At 51.9% G+C, this 16,352-nt stretch overlaps 1 protein-coding gene across 1 annotated transcript; it reads right to left on the bottom strand.

Annotated features, from left to right (window-relative positions):
- Nucleotides 1-977: 977 nt before the first annotated feature.
- SH3TC2 (SH3 domain and tetratricopeptide repeats 2) lies at nt 978-16,297 on the bottom strand. Its single transcript, XM_010002070.1, has 18 exons — nt 16,243-16,297; nt 15,260-15,379; nt 14,129-14,227; nt 13,743-13,870; nt 12,935-13,040; nt 12,450-12,593; nt 12,115-12,316; nt 11,404-11,477; nt 10,408-10,603; nt 9,241-9,377; nt 8,333-8,374; nt 6,526-8,229; nt 6,227-6,407; nt 4,676-4,826; nt 3,054-3,176; nt 2,351-2,501; nt 1,527-1,723; nt 978-1,169 (listed from the first exon to the last, which is right to left on the bottom strand). Exons 1-18 carry the CDS (start codon nt 16,295-16,297, stop codon nt 978-980), a joined length of 4,002 nt encoding a protein of 1,333 aa, XP_010000372.1.
- Between the last annotated feature and the right edge of the window lie 55 nt (nt 16,298-16,352).

Genomic DNA, 16,352 nt, shown 5'->3' with positions numbered 1-16,352 from the left:
CTGCGCCCCGTCAGCACCCCTGCCCATGGGGCTGGCTGTGTGCCACAGCGCAGGCCAGTGCACCAGCCTCACCTGCCAGTGCTCCTGCATCCAGTGGGACTCTGCAGCCTGGAGGAGAGGCTGGGAAGGATACCAGGCTGCAAATCCTGGGCCAGGTCCAGACTGACAGGTCTTTTCCTGGGCAGGACCCACAACTTGCTCGTGAGTTAGGTGCTGAAAGTGCACATGGGCTGTGTGGCATAAGAGGCCACCTCGGCTGCTCCAGTGCCAGAGCTGAGGCTGAACACCAGGGCTGGGGTGAGGGTGGGCTGTGCCTCCCCCTGAGCAGTCGCTCCCACCTGCATAGGGGGCTCAACCTCCAGGCCAGGTTTGACCAGCCTCTTTCATTTCTCCTCCTTTCCCTAATTCTGCCTCTCACTTCGGTGGTGCTTTTTACGAAAGAGGCCACAGGCTCTGCAGAGGTACAGGTCATGGACCTCAGCAGAGAAGACAGGACAGAAACCAGATAGGAATAAATAAAGGAGTTGCTATTCAAGTTAAAACACATTTGGGTCAGGTGGAGCTGCCCCATGGGTCCTGAGGTGTTTGGGGCAGCTGGTGGGGGGGAACGAGCAGGCACATGACAACACTTTCCTGTTCCTGTCTCGGGCAGGTCAGTCAATCCCCAGATTGCCATCTGTCACTCAGCCCCACTGCACTGCATGCTCCAGCACCACTGCTGGGGCCTCATCCTGCCTGGATGCCCAGCCTTGATGTGCTGCAGTGCACAGCCCTGCTCCTGAAAAATGAGGGCAGGGTCCCAAGCGCTTGGTCCCTTGCCTGTTGGAGACAAGAGGACCAAACACTGCCAGCTCCTTAGAATGAGGTGCAGGAGCTCTCCTGGCCTCGTAGTTTTGGAGAGCACGTGAGCCTGTGCCAGCAGCAGGGCACGATGCTGCTTGGTGGCTCCCACTGCAGGCCCTGGGGTGACAAGGTGGTCAGACAATGTGGCCGCCTTCGCTCAGCCACCTGGGCCGGCCCGTGGCACAGCCTGGTGTGCCCTTGGGCCCCCGTGGAGCACCAGGGATGCCACCCAGCTTGGCTCGAATGAGGTCTTGCAGTTCCTGGTCTCCCAGCTCAGTTGCTGCAGCGAGGGCCAGCAGGAAGTAGGCTGCTGCATCCTGATCATCCTACAGGTAAAGGACAGGGCAGTCATTAGGAAGTGGTTTAAATTAAGGTCATAAAGTATAAGGGAGCTGGAGCAGAGCCCAGTGGTTCCAGGCAGAACCCAGAGACACCTGACTTCATTTAAATGGGCTCTATACAGTCCCAGCTGAGTGCCAGCACTTCTTTCCAAGTTGCCTTTTCCCCTTCAAAACCTGGCAGTGCCAGCATTGTGTGTATTTATTCTAAAGCTGCAGATGGAATCAGTCACAGGATGCAGCCATCTACAGGTGTGGCTGCTCTGGCAGCAGATGTGATTCTCCACCTCCAAGGCTCTGTCAGGACCAGAGTGCTCAATGCAGCATCATGGAAAGGATTCCTACCTTCAGTTTGTGCAGGGTAAGGTTGCCAAGGTGGCAATACACCTTGCAGTAGTAGAGGGCCTCTCCAGAGCACTGCAGCAAGGTGGGACGCAAGGCAAGTGTCTTCAGGTAGCAATCTTCTGCCATCTCATACATATGCAGAAAATAGTAGACTGTAGCCAGGCGGTGGAATGCAACCAGCTCTTGCAGCTGATCTCCTGGAAAAGAGATGGTGGTACAGTCAGCCTGCAGTGTGCTCACAGTACATCCCCAGCCTGGCACACTGAGCCACTTGGAGATTCATTTGCTCAACAGACTGGGCACATGGGTATCTTCATAAGGAGACACTGGGTTTGAAGATGGTTCAAAGAGAGTTGTGGGCAGGGTTGCTGATATCAAGGCTGGACAGATTGCCCAGGGAGGATACCATTCAACTAGTGGATTTCTTGGGTGCTGGAAAGGGTTATTACAAGACATTTATGCTGGCATTTTGCCCATTCAAACTATTTCTGTAATGGGAAGGGATGAGTTTATTGGAAGAGTCACAACAAAGAGGAACTCTTCAGTGCTGTGTCTTCATCAGGCTTCCTGTGCTCCAGTGTAGCAACAATCCTCTGCTCAGCTGGTCCCACCACTGCCAAGGCAGGCACGCTACCATATGGCTGTCCTGCAACTTAAAAAGGGAAGTAGCCTTAAAAATGTTACCACTCACGATAAGAATAGGTCCAGCATTCTTATGAAAGCAGAAGATCCCCCTTTCGTGTGCACGCTGTTCTCATCCAGAAAGGCAACCCCATATGCAGGAGCCAGTAGCTCCCTGTGCCCCGTGGGTGTGCAGCACTCACCGACCCTGATGCTCAGCCTGGCTGCCAGTGTGGCAAACTCCAGCGCCTTCTCGTAGCCCTGCAGCCCAATCTGCAGCTCTGCCAGCTTATTAAACAGCCGTAGCTCTGTCTTAGTGGCCTTTAGCTTCCTGGCTATGGACACAGCACCTCCCTGAGGAGAGACAATGATGAGTCCAGGCTGTTCCTGGAGGTACCATACAGCAGTGCCCACAGAGGGGGGATAGAGCAGCAGGAGATGGACCATGCACTTGGCATGGCAGGCAGGTGATGGGGTGGTTGAGTGCTGCAGGTTCAGGTTCTAGCCCCTTCTTTCTCTTGAAAATGTGTTTCAAATCCCAGGTTCTCAAAACTTGACCCTCATTTCTCTGCCTTTCCTTCAGGTGCCTGAAGTTCTGACTATGAGAACATCCCCAGAAGCACCCACCTCACATCCAACACTGCCAGGGTTTGCAATTAAAGGACCCTGTTCCCACCTCCCAGGTGATCTCTGGGGTGAGCTGCAGCCATTGCAAAAGCTGTCTGTGCTCCAGGCTTCCCCTCTTCAGCAATGTTTGTACTGGGACACACTCAGGATGACCCCATCCCTCTCCACACTCCATCCACTGCCTGGCCATGCAGTGCTGCAGCCAGCCCTGGGGCAAAGCTCTCCACAGCCACCAGCCTCTGGGGACACAGGGACAGGAATGCTTGGAGGGACCCGTACCCTATAAAACTCCACCGCTCGATCTCGGTTTCTGCTGCCATTAAAAAATGTGTCACCTGCTTTTTCGTAAAGATCCATGGCCAAGGAGAAGTTCTCGGATTTCAGAGCAGTCTGAATGGCTGCCTGGAAGGAGAAGAAACTGGAGTGAGACTTGGAAAGAGCCATTTGTACACAGACATTGGTGTCATGAAATAAACACTAGTCAATGTCAGCGTGAGCACCAGTGCTCCAAACAGCATGGAGACAGGTTGGGCAGAAGATGTGTGTGGCTGTTGTGCTTCATTTGCAAGGAATATGTGTAAAGATGGAGCCAGGAGCCAGACACCCCATCCCTGTGCAAGGTCACTGTGACATACTCATCAGCTGGGATATCCAGTGGCATCAGGACTTAGAGTTGGGACAGTGCAGCCAGGGGTCTCTTGGCCCTGGCCTGTCAGGGGTGTGATGGAGCCAACGTGAATATTGACAAGGGCAACAGGCAGCTCCACAGAGAAAGGACAGAGCCAGCAGAAAAACAGGCAGCTCTGCTAACTTCTGGGAAGAACAGCTATTTGTGCCAATTATGCACTTAGCCCTGGTGCCACCTTCCAGCCAGAACATATTGTCCCTTACACCATGACAATTTACATCATTGCCAATGACCATGCCTGGGAAGGGGCCCTTCAGGGTCTCAGGCATGCCCTACTGAGACCTGGCATTGACTGTGCCTTCTTAATGGGAGGTCACCCCTCCTTTAGTCATGCTGCAGTCATGAGCCAAGGAGGCAATGACGACCCTTTGTGATGGGCCTCAGACCTCCCTTGTCAACACTAGAAAACAGGCTGATGCCAAACGTACCCATTAGTTTCACCCAGGTCACTGACAGCCACCCAATGCCAGTAATTCCCTGCCTTTACCACCCTGATTTAGGGGCAGGTTGGTGTGGTTGATGGGAAAGGCTTCTCTCCTTGCTCCCACCACTGTGTGCCACACTCATCCAGCCCCACCAGTTCAGAGATGCTTCTGGGGTAACAGAGTGAGGACCCAAAACATCCTCTACATGTGTCCAGGATGGTGCTTTGCTAGATATCCCAGTTCAGTGCAACCCCAGCAGATCCAACCAGCCTTCTGCTCTGATTACTAAGGGCATGTGAAAGATTTTCCCATCTTTTAATAGAAGTTTCTCCCTCAATAAGGAGTTGCTCTTCCTGTTTGCAGCTCAGCTGATAGAAAAATGCTAGAGATGGAAAGAAGCCAGTAGTCTTCTACTCCAAGAAGTCTCCAAGCACTTCCCTGGCACCGTACCCCTTATCTATGGGTATTTCAATGGGAACTGGCCACTTGGCACTTCCAGCTTCCTTTGGCACCCCTACATCATTTTCTTACTCAATAAATTTACTTACTTTCACCCAAGAACCCTTCTAAACCCAGTGTATGGAAGGAAAGACAGGAAATTTAGTGCCAGATAATACATGACTGTAAGGAAACAGCTCCTCCTTCCAGCAGCAGGTTTACACTGCTTGTAAGAATTCTGTTCTAGGTCTTCCAACCCCACAAGGCTCCTATCAAGCCACACAGCTATGATGGGAATACAGCTAGCCAGGGTGAGAATGGGACTACTACTCCAGCCAACTCCTCCATACCTGAAAGTACATTTCCACCAGTTCATCTTCCTGCATAAGATAGTAGAGCCTTCCTGCCTGCAGCCAGGCCTCTGCTGCTTTCACAGTCTCCTCCAGGTCAATGAAGATCCTTAGACTCTGTTTGGTGCAATCCAGGGACTGTCTCAAAGCCCTGTGATGGTAACAGGCAAAAAGCCATTACAGAGAAATCCCAAGACACCCTCAGCACTCAGTTGCCAAGCCACCACAACCTCTCTCCAATGGCAATCCTGACAGCCACAGCTCTGAGCAGTATGTCCTGGTAAAATCGTGGAAGTCTCCAAGCTTTGGTGCACCTGTGTGTATCATCTGGCAATCCTTGGCCAGCCTGGGTCTAAGGAACCCCAGTGCCAGCTTCCAACAGGGCAGCACCACCCCCTTTCAGCTGATAAAGAGGGTTTTGTCCAGGTCATCTGCAAACCCTTAAACAAAGCCCCAAAGTCACTCCCAGCTACCCATGGAAGGACAGGCAGGGACTGCTTACACATTTATTTTCCAGACAGCACCTGACACCCAAAACCACATCCCTGCCTGTAGTCTGTACCTTGGTGCAGCCCAAGAGGCAGATGTGCAAGACCTTATAGCCTCTTTTCTAGCCCTGGGTCACTAGAGGACAAAGGGAAAAGCAGTGGGATGGGCAAGTGGGTTGGACACACTGCCTGGAAAAGGCAGGTGTGGTGATGGGAGGGATGAGCAGTGCCCAAGGCATGTTTGTTTGCTTGGTGTCTTGCCTGCTGGTAACTGTGCTCCAGCTGTCCTTCAAATCCAGGGAATGAGGTGCTTTGTGATCTTAAATAGCACCATTCACATGACAGGCATCTGCTTCCTAAATTCCTTCCCTCTGAACTCACTCTGACCTAGCATGGGAAGGTTAACATGCAAGTTAATGACAGCCTCTGCCCGTTTGTCCCTCAGGGACATGGCAGCTAGTGCTCCACTATTTGACACATTTGCCTTCAAAGACTGAAGGAAGTCTGTGATCTGTCCAGGTCTCTTTCTCTCCCCTCTCACATAATCTAATGAGTTCCCTCCATGTGTCAAGCAGCAGATTGCAAGGTGAGCTGATACAGGGTCTTAACTACCTCCCTGGGGAAAATATTCCAGCAGATAGGAAGGGCAGACACAGTGGCTAGAGGCTGAAGCCATTCTTATTCAAATAACAGATAAGGAACATATTTTTACTGGTGAATGGTGATTAATCACTGGAACTAGCTTCCAAAGGAAGTGATGAATTCCCTGTCTCTGGGTTGCCTCCTATCAAGGCTGGATGTCTCTCTGGAAAACTGTGTTTGGCCAGACCCCAGCTCTGCCCCAGCTATCAGCCTGGCACTTGTCCTGCTCTCACGGCTCTGGTTGACATTGAACTGTTCCCCTCTTCACTGCACAGCAACAGCTCACAAATCTCAGCTGTGCCTGAGCTACCACACACCTTCCCCACTCCTCTCTTGGGACACACCAGGAAAGCCACTGCTGTTGCTTTGGGTGACCATGGACCCTACCCTAACAGCATCTAAAGCCACAGATAGGACTTACTCAGATGTGCCCAAAGCCTGGTAGAGCTGACTGAGGGTCTGCCAGACATTGCCTTCCATCTCTCTGTCCTGGAGCTGTTGTGCCAAGGATACCCAGTGCTCATGGTAGGTAATGCAGGCCTGGAGATTTGGTGAGACTTTGCTGTAGAAATGGCAGAGACACTCAGTGACGTGCAGCTGACCTGCATGGTACAGGGAAGGGAAAAGGACAGGTCAGAGGGCTGAGCTGGGGACCTGGCAGGGTGCTGCACAGAGATGAATGAATGCTGCCCTGGCTCCCGCCAGCAGAGCTGTACTCACTCCTCACATTATGCCACTTCAGGGCAAAACCCAACGCCAGTTCATAACAGAGTTTGCCATCTTCCATCCTCTGCCTGTTCACTATGGCCTGTGCTAGCCACAGCAGCACTTGCACCAACTCCATCTCCAGGTCTTCGCTGCCCTGGAGCTCAGCAAAGAGCTGAGCCGACTGGAGCAGGTAGAGCTCAGACAGCTGGTTTGCCCCACGTGAGAGGCTCAGCTGCCCCAGGTTAGCTAAGGTGATAGCCTGGTTCCTCTTGTTCCCAGTCTCCCTGGCTTTGTGCAGAGCTCTTAGGTAGTTCTCTACAGCCTTTTGCACTTGCCCTTCTCCTTTGAGGGCAATGGCCAGGAGATTGTGCACAGCTCCCCACTCAGTCACGCTGTCTGTCCCATGCAGGGAGTGCAAGAGCTGCCCCATGATGTCTGCAGCTGGGCCTGGCTGGCTGTTCAGGAGATACATCCATCCCAGAGAGAGGGAAGACTCAAAAGCCTCCTCCTCGCCCATCAGTCTGCTGAGGGTTACGGCTGTGGCTGCATAACAAACTGCCCCATCCAACACACCATGCTGGAGGTACATCCTGGACAAGATGGCACACAGTGTCCTCTGGGTGGGCACAGCTCTGCTCTTGCAGGAGAAGTGCAATGCCTGCTTGAGATAGAAACAAGCCAGTGCTGGGATGCTGCTCCTCTCCAGTTGGCCTCCTAGAAGTTTGGAGGCATTTTGGAGGATGAAGCCAGCCCTCCAAATGGGTGTTTGTCCTCCCTTGACACCACTGGGAACAAACAACCTGGCAGAGGCCAATGCAATATTTGGCAAATATTTCTTGTCATACAGGTAGCTCAAGATGGGGGTGGCATCCAGTGGCACACAGCTGGCATCCAGGCTGAGGAAAGTGGTGGTGAGACATTGAAGATGCTCAGTAAAGGGCAACAGTTCATCGTTTTTGCCCAGCTGTAGGAAGAGCTTGACAATAAGGAAGCAAACCCTTGCCTCCAGGGGAGTGTTACCCACAGCAATGGCTTCCCTCAGGAGGTACATCATGACTTCCAGCTCGTTCTCAGAGCTGAAGGAGTGGCCAGGCAAGCACACAAGCAAGGCCACCGTTTTTCCCAGCAGGGAGGAGAACTTGTGTTTCATGTTCTGTTTCAAGTAGATGGAGGCAAGGTTCACATGCAATGCAGCCAGCAAGGGCAGGTCTCCAAAACCCCTGTCCAGGATGCTCATGGCTTCCTCAAAATAGACTCGAGCCTGGGAGAACTTGACCTTTTTAATGCAGAGTTTACCCAAGAGGAAACAGAGCCTGACATGAGCCCAAACTGAATGAGTCTTCTTGGCCCAGTTCCTGGATGTCTCAAGGTATAAGACCAGTTCATCCTCATCAGAGAAGCCATAAAAAGTGGAACTGAGAAAGGAAAAACTGAGATCATAGAGGCTTTGAAAACTGGGCACATAACTGTCTTGGTTAAGAAAGGTCAATATGGGGTCAAAGACATCAGCATCTTCTATGTGTCCAGCATTCAGGTCAATAAAGAATTTGGGATCATCAAAGTCATCCAGCTTCTCCAAGAGAACATCTTCCAGTGTAGCAGGGGCTGATTCACTCCCAGGGCTAGACAGCTCAGAAGTGCTAGTGGTAGCCAAGCCATTAATTTCCTCCCAAGACTGGAGCAGCTGGATATCTTTACAGCCACGGAGAACAGCCTCTGGAAGAGACATGCAAACCATAGTGGGATGTTTCCCCATGTCATAATTTACCCTCAGAAGCCATCATCAAAGCATCTCATTTTGTCCCCTCCACATACTCACCTGAGGACACTTTTGGGAACGTAGCTGTGGGTTCAAAACCATCTGCACAAACAGACAAACAGAAAAAACCCCACCTTGGTCAGTATTAATGTGCAGGCACAGTGCTCAAACCTTACTGAGATCTCCTGCTGCTCTGCTAAACCTCAGACCCACAGGTGGGAGAGCAGGCTCACTTCTACCCTCAGACATCACATGCAGATGCAGCTCCAAACCCTGTCTGCTGGGGCTTGGCTCTGTGTAAGATCATGGAAAACAGCTTTTAGCTGGTGGTGTGAGCAGTAGTAACATTATAGTCACCTGGTAACAAGCAGGACTTATTTTTCTAAGGTAGGGTTTTATCAGCTCTGTCTCTCTTAAAAGCCTTTTTTGTTTGGAGGTTTCAGATACGTCTTCATCTCTGAAGGTTCTACCCTAGGCTCATTGTACCTGGCTGGTCTGGGAGGTCTCCTGAACCCCAGAGAATCCCAGGCTCAGCCCTGCATGGCCAAATTGTGCTCCTAGGTAGCGTGAAGGCAAGAAGCAGAGACAGAGAAATTAGCTATCATTCAAAGGCCACACAGCGAGCATAGAGAAACTGAGAAGAGCATCCAGGAATCCTGGTTCCTGCTGTGGGCATGGAGATGATGTCATCTGTCACTTTAGCTGTGCATCCCCCTTGATACACGCCCAAAGGTCAGACAGCAGCAGGAACCTACAGCCAGGATCAGCTGAGAGCAGCATCTGCCAGGGTGAACGACAGTTGAGGAGCTGTCCTGAAAGCAAACTGCAGTGTGGCAAGGCCCAGCTCTTGAGGATATTCACAACCTCCACAACCAGGCTGAGCAGATGGCTTGGAGGGTCCCTCAACCACAGCAGTTGTCTCCTCTGCAAAGCCCAGAGCTGGGCAGGCCAGCAGGGAGGTAACTCACCCAGGCGATACACAGAGGTGATGTCAGTGCGTGCCAGGTCACTGAGGAGGGAGGAGAAATGCTGCTCACCACCATTGCAGGGGAGGTGCAGGAGGGGGGACTTCTCTTCTTCACTCAGAAACACCAAGCCCTTTCCCCTAGGTTGAGGCAGACATTAGGAGAAAGCAGTTAGTGCTCCCCCATCCCCTGACACTACAGCTGTCCCATGGGATGGCGATGGACTTTCTCATCCCTCCTCTTCCTCCCACTAGGAAAGCTCTGCTGCAGATGAGTCTGGACACCTTCCCCATTAGGGCTCTCAGATCCAGCTTCTCCATGGAGGAGCTGATGTGTGCCAGAGGAAGACACCTACTGGGCTTTTTGTGTCTCCAAAAGCTCTCTTTGAGGCCAGGGCATCACGTGATCTCTGCTTTCTGTAGCATCAGGGAGAAGTGCCTAAGACTTACCTTCAGTCAGCCTGATCCAGGAAAGCCCAACAGTCCTAGCAACAGGCTAAGACCTCATCCTCTCACACACACTCTTGGAGAAGACTTTTTTGCTGGGTATTGAACTGGAGTTATGTCTTTAAGCCAAAACCAAAGACAACTGCCCATCAGAGTGGGGTTGCAACACGCCCTCTCCCTACACAACTCTTGTCTGCATCCTTGGACGGGTGTTTAATTCTGCTCAGTGAGGAGTTGTGCCAGTGGTGATTCTGCCTCAACATCCCACAGAAAGCAGAGGTGCAGAAGGAAGCAAAGCAGGACTTGGTTTTCTTGGCAGTGATTACTCTCCCCATCCTTGCCAGACTCACAGCCCCTCAGACAAAGCTACAAAGTCAAGAACATTTCAGTTTGAAACTGTGAAGCCAGCTTGTCTAGTACACAGATGTCCTGGCCTGCCTTAACACAAAGTCAAGTCTATAGCCCAGGGCCAGATCTGTTCCCTTCCCAGAATTACCTGAGACAAGTGAAATACAATTGCTTTGTCTGGGCAGAGACTCCTGCACTGTGTTGGCAGCACAACTTGGCCAAGGCTTCTGGACAGACCTCAAATGGATCCTCTCTGAGGGCCTTGCAAAGCTAATGACTTGCCCTAGATTCTATCACAGCCTTGAGTTGGGAGTAGGAGTCTTGCCTTCCTTTTCTCCTGAGTTTAGATGAATCTAGATGGTAGCAGTTAACTTACAGAGGTTCGCAAGCCTCAGGGTTTATGTATCCGGTTGGGACAAAGCCAATGCTCCCACTGCTGAGGGATTTTCCCACAAACCACGGGAGTCCTGGAATAAGGAAGCCAATGACTTCTATGCTGTCTCCTTTGGAGAAACTCAGTTCATTCCATGCTGCTCCTTTGTGGTCCTCTGTGGCTGTGCACCTGCCTTTGACTGGGAAACCAAGACAAACAAAAGCATTTCAGTGTGAGGCCACTGGTACAACTTCCTTGCTGGAAAATACCTGGGCATGGAGGACCATGATTTCAGCTTAAGAAGGCTGCCTCTCTGTCCCCTAAAATGTATTATGCTCTCAGCCTCAGGTCTCTGCAGTTTCTTTTTGAGGATTATGACAAAATATTCAAGAGGCATGGATAAAGCCCAGACAGCAAAAGACTGAAACCTCTAAGAGCTGCAGCATGAAAGGTGGCTGGGACCACGAAGTTGCTGGAGCTTCACAGAAGCTGCACTGTTGCAGTTCTCTGACAGGAGTGAAATCTCTAACAGTGCAAATGCTGATCACACTACACGCCAAACTCACACCTGCAGTGACTTCCCATGTCCAGCATGCTCTGAACAGTGCCCATGTCCAACCAGAAATGGCCTGGGGCTAATTGGTGAATGGTGGCCTCAGGTTTCACATGCACACAGAAGTAGGTCTAATTGTTTAAAACCTGAGTCCTGAAATAATTAAAGGAGAGGACAAAATTTTACCAGAATAGAAAAAACCAGTGGCAGAAGGATGCCATCAGCAGCTGGCCTTGCTCTTCAGATCTCCCTGCCAAGTGCAGTTAATTTGCAAGTTTTGTTCTCCACTCAGGAGAGACAAGGGTGCAGTATTCCCGCAGAGCACCATGCAATGGAGTGTCAGTGTCAGAACAAGAGATGGGCCCTTTGCTTTTGTGGCTGAACCCGGGTTTGTGAGACCTGTGCCCTTCCCTGGGAAGCGCAGCCGTGTGACACCCATCACTCACCAATGGGCTGAGAGGTTGTCCCTCTGATCTCCTGGGAGATGCCAAAACTCAGAACATGATTTTTCAGGAACCACCTGCAAGGCAAAGGTTAAACACACTTGTCCTCTCTGAGCAGTCTTGTCCTCAGGCCACCACCAGGGATGGTCTCTCACAAGCAGGACAGATGCTCGGTCCCCTGGGAGTGCTGGAGCTGCTATGGAGCATGGCCAGCAGGGCCAGCCCAGTTATTCCTTACAGTGGTGTTGCTGGGCATAGAAGGCAGTTGGTTCCTCACGACTGCAGCCTCACAGCACGTTATGGTTTTGCACAGCACAGTCACTTCGCCAGCCTATAAGACGGATTTCACTGTTTGAGTACAGGAGGAGCTGTGGGCTTTGGGGCTCAGCCAAGTGTCCAACATGAAGCCCCACTTTTACTGGCATTACCTAGGCCTTGGGCTATGCTTTTTCTCCCAGCTGTTCACCAGTATGACCTAAATCAGTATCATACAAGAATGATATCTGAGGTATGTCCTTGCTCTGTCCCATAACAGGACCTGAACTGTTACCACTGGCTCTCTTTATGCATAACATATATCCTCACAGAATGATGTAGCTCCTGCCCATTGCCAGAGGCAAGACCAGTTCCTCACCCCAGGCTCCGTGCCAGCTCCTGCACCAGGATCAGGAAGGAATCTTGGCTTGAGCACAATTCATTGACCCATCCACTTACTGGTAAAATGGTTGAGGTATTGGCTCTAGAGCTGTCACAGGCACCAGGCCTCGTTGACCTGTCAGTAAGGACATCCCTTCCCACTTGGACTCCTCTCCAACATTCTTCACATGTATCAGTTCATTCTTGCAGAGCTGCAGGCCTTCCTCTCCCTCCTGCTCTGGCTGCCAGACACCAGGCACTGCTCTGGAAAAAAAGTTACCTGCAGATAGAAAGAGTCATGCCTAGGTCAATGGCATCACTGCAAGACATAGCCCAGCACAGGGCCACAACACAGCCCTGATGAGATGCTTTTGAGGAAGTCCCTTCTTCACTGATGTGCAGTCACTTCTCACCTTCCTGGAGTAGCAGACCCACGTATATGGTGGCCAAGTGATCTTCATCCACAGTAACTCTGATCTCTGTGTCCTCCATCAGAGCACAGTTTAGCCAGTACTCCCGGTCAAAGAGAAGCTGCTCCAAGCAGCTGCCCACATACCCTAAGAAACCATGAGGGAAAGCAGTGTCAGCACCCTCCTTCACTGTGCAGGAGGAAGTGCTCTTTGGATGTTTCCCAGTCTGTCATCTGCAAACAGGCTGTGAAGCAACAGCCTCCAGTTCTGTCTCCATCTCCAGCATGCAACAGAGGCACTACAAAAAGGCACCCTGAGTCTCTTTCACTGATTCAGGCAGTGGTTTCATATAGATGGATGCCAAGGCCTTCTAATTCATGTTCTTTATCTGTCCACCTTGTTATACCACTGCTTTTTGGTGTCAAATAACACCTTTTCAAAAAATGCTTCTCACACTGTTCATATCTCTCACACCTTGAACACATTACCTAAAGTCAGGTATGTGGAGAACTTCCAGACTTCTTCTAGGGTTTTGAAGGTGAGGAGGAACCGATCCTCCTGTGCTTGCATACAGACCAGCCTGGCTGACAGCTCCTACACATGGAAGATAAATCAAGATTAAGGAACAGTCCTGGGATGCTGACAATGGGTCTTCTTGGTCAGTGTAGGAATAATAACAGATCCTGGAATGACACTAGGCACTCATTTATTAGCATAGCTGAGACCAAAGCTGTGCAAGTTGATTGCCTGGGGTAAAAGGGAGGGTTCTCCAGCCAGCCAAGTCCTTCAGCCAGGAAGGATGGAGAACCCATACTACTACTCTTGGTTTAATGTTCATTCAGGACAGGCACAGCTCCCAGACTTCAGCTCTGAGGCTGAAAGCAGTAACTGTGCCTCAAGAAAGAAGCTTTCCTTTCTTTATTGGTGGCACTAGTACATCTGCACTGTTACAGATCTTCTGGGAAGCTCTGCAGGGAGTCCTGAGGGGCCAGGGCCTCAAAAAACAGCAGGCAAGGAAAGTTCAATCCAGGATCTGAATGATCTCTCAGATAGCTCAGAGGCTTCAACACGAGGGGCCTCACCTGAGGCTCAGCTTTGCATCTGCCTCTCACCCATTACCAGTTCATTTTCCCCAGCATCCCAGTCCCCTACAGAGTCCCTTTGTGCAGGAACATGTCCTGCCACAGCCTTGGAGGAACTTCTCATTGTCAGCAGGGTTTGGTGTCCCATCATATATACCATAATGCCAGGAGCTTCCCAGTACAACGCTCTGCCCTGCCAGGCTGGGGTTCCTACCTTGAACAGGGCACAAACATCTCTATCATCACTCTCCAGGGCCCACAGCTTCTTTCGGGCTGCTTCCTGGAGCTGGGAATTGAGGCAGCGGGAGGAGCGGCTCTCAACGGAGAAGAAGAGAGAAATCTCTTGAAAAGGAAACATACAGGGTCAAGGGGGAGAAGGAGCTTCATGGCACACAGAGCTGCCTCCCTGCAGCCAGCCCCACCAGTGCCTCCAGCCCTGGCCTTTCTGCAAAGCCCCAAAAAACATAAACCCAGCCCACCATCCCCCTCCAGCAATAAGGATGGGAAACTCCAGGGGTGGCAGGGGCAGTGAGCTGCAGTGCCAGGCCTTGCTACAACCAGACACTGGAAACCTGAGTGTTGCCAAAGGCAGCACCTCACCTGGTGGAAAGCCCTCCCCGGCAGCTGGCAGCACTGAGGAGGTGACTGGTGACCCTTCTGCTGCCTCGGGGTTGCTTGGCTCCAATGCCCCAGCCTTACCTAGCAAGGAGGGGGAGACAGAAGAGCTGCTGTCAGATTTTGTGGTCTATGATATTCTGCCCAACCATGTCACCTGAAAGCAAAGGACATGTATTGCACTGCAGATCTGGCTGGGGATTGTGTGAATCATAATCATGCTCAGGGTTGGAGGCAAGATGCAGGTGTCCTAACTGAGCAGATCTGGTAGAAGGATGACCCTGTGTCACTGAGATTTTTTTTGAGAGGAAACCTCAGAGCAAAAGCACTCCCCCAGCCCAGGAGAGCAGAGGACTTGCAAAACTCTTTGCTCATCAATTTGACAGTCAAAACGAGATTCTCTTCCCTGCCTGCTCTGGTCAGTATCTGGAATCCAAGCTGCATTCTCTCTGCTTCACACATTGTCAACTATTGCCATAAAGGATTCAGGAACTAAAACTTTAGGCAGTAATTATGTTAGTGAAGGCTGAGAGACATAAAAATCCAGCTTGCTCTTCCACAGCTGTATTGGCTGTGGAGGGATAATAAGATAAAAAAAAACAACATTTTTTGTCAGTAATCAGATTGGACTTGTAAGACAAACTTGCAATCAGAGATCTGGAGCTGGAACAGGCAGAAGCTTTTGTAAGTCACTTCTGTGACCACAACTATACTCTGCAGTTCTTTTTACTGAGCCAGTTTTGCTAGTCAGTGAAATAAATGGGTATTTGCATGCAGAATTATAAACCTTATTTATAGTTAGAAAGAATGGCTCATGGCTGGACATGCAATGAATGAGCTTTTATTTGAAAGAAAAGGCTCTACACTTCTCAACAGCAGATTTGAACACACTTAACAAAGGACTTCATCCAGTGACTCTGTCCCCTTCCACATGTGGGGGAAATGGAGACAGAGAAGCAAAACGAGCCAGAGGCAGAGCTAAACCCGAGCTGGCTCCTGCCTGGCCTGGGCTTGTCTGCTGGTTGCTTCACTCCTCTCTCCTTCCCTCCCTCTCTTCCCCTCCTCACTGCATCCCAGCAGACCCCAGCTGGGTGCCTTTTCCCCAGGGACAGGTACCTGAAGCCATGATCTTCTCCCTCCACCATTTTCCCTGGCGCTGGGCTGTGTGGGGCTGCAGGCGGTCCCAGCGGGGCAGGAGCACGGGCGAGTGGGGACAGCAGGAGTCACACTCTTTGCCTGGGAAGGAGGGGGAAGAGGCACTCAGGTCCCTGGCAGAATCCTCCCTGTCCGAGAGGTCCCCACATGATGTGCTGAAGGACGTGGCAGGTTGGACACTGCTCATGTCACCTCTGCCAGCAGCATGACAAAGCATGCTGGTGGGTCTGCACAGGGCCAGGCTTGCTTGGGTGAGAGGAGAAACGGGTTTTCTCCTCACAGCACTCACCGACCCAGGGTTTGTTTTCATTTGGGCCGGGCTGAGAAAGGGAACTGGGAGCTTTTTCAAGAGACCAATTGAAACTGCTGGTCGGGAGCCGCTTCCAGTCCTGTCAGTGACTCATTTACCTCCTCAGTGCTGAAATGTTTTGTAACAGTGGGCAGGAAACAGCCCCAGCCCAGAGCTCAGGGCAGGTCCTGGTGCTCGGGGCTGCGCTCCTGGCAGCGGGGGCTGAGGCGCTGGTGGCACCCGCGGGCACCAGCTCTCCCGGGGGATGTGTGGCCACAGCTGCTGGCCTTGAGCCACCTCCCTCCTCCAGCCCGTTGGCACAGCCCCATGGGCTCATTTGGAAGGGCTGGTACGGGAATGGCGCCGCGGGGCCGGGCAGCACCGGCAGCTCTCCCAGCCTTGCGGTCCTCAGGGTCCTGCTGGGCAGCAGAGGCAGCAAGGGAGCTCCTGAAAACCCAACAGCACGGGAATAAACCAACCCCCTGAGTCATCCTCTCCCTTCCCTGGACAAAATGCCCTTCCTCATTGCCCAGGCACTCAAACCTAGTGACAGAGCAAGAGGAGAGGACATCCTCACCGCCTCAGGAAGACAGGACAGCAGCCCCAGGGAGCTCGGCCGCCCCGCTCGACCATGGCGTTCCCATGGATGGCTTACCTGTGCACCCGAGGGACAGGTCCTGATGCCAGGGGGTCCCCAGGCAGCAGCCCATGTGTCCAGCGACACGGGCAGCCCCGAGGTGGCTGCGGCTGGGCCGGGCGGGGCGC

Source organism: Chaetura pelagica, unplaced genomic scaffold (genome assembly GCF_000747805.2).
Source record: "Chaetura pelagica isolate M959 unplaced genomic scaffold, ChaPel_1.0 scaffold356, whole genome shotgun sequence".
Classification (NCBI taxonomy): domain Eukaryota; kingdom Metazoa; phylum Chordata; class Aves; order Apodiformes; family Apodidae; genus Chaetura; species Chaetura pelagica.
Note: the sequence above shows the minus strand (reverse complement) of the source record. Positions and strands in the feature narration are given on the sequence as shown.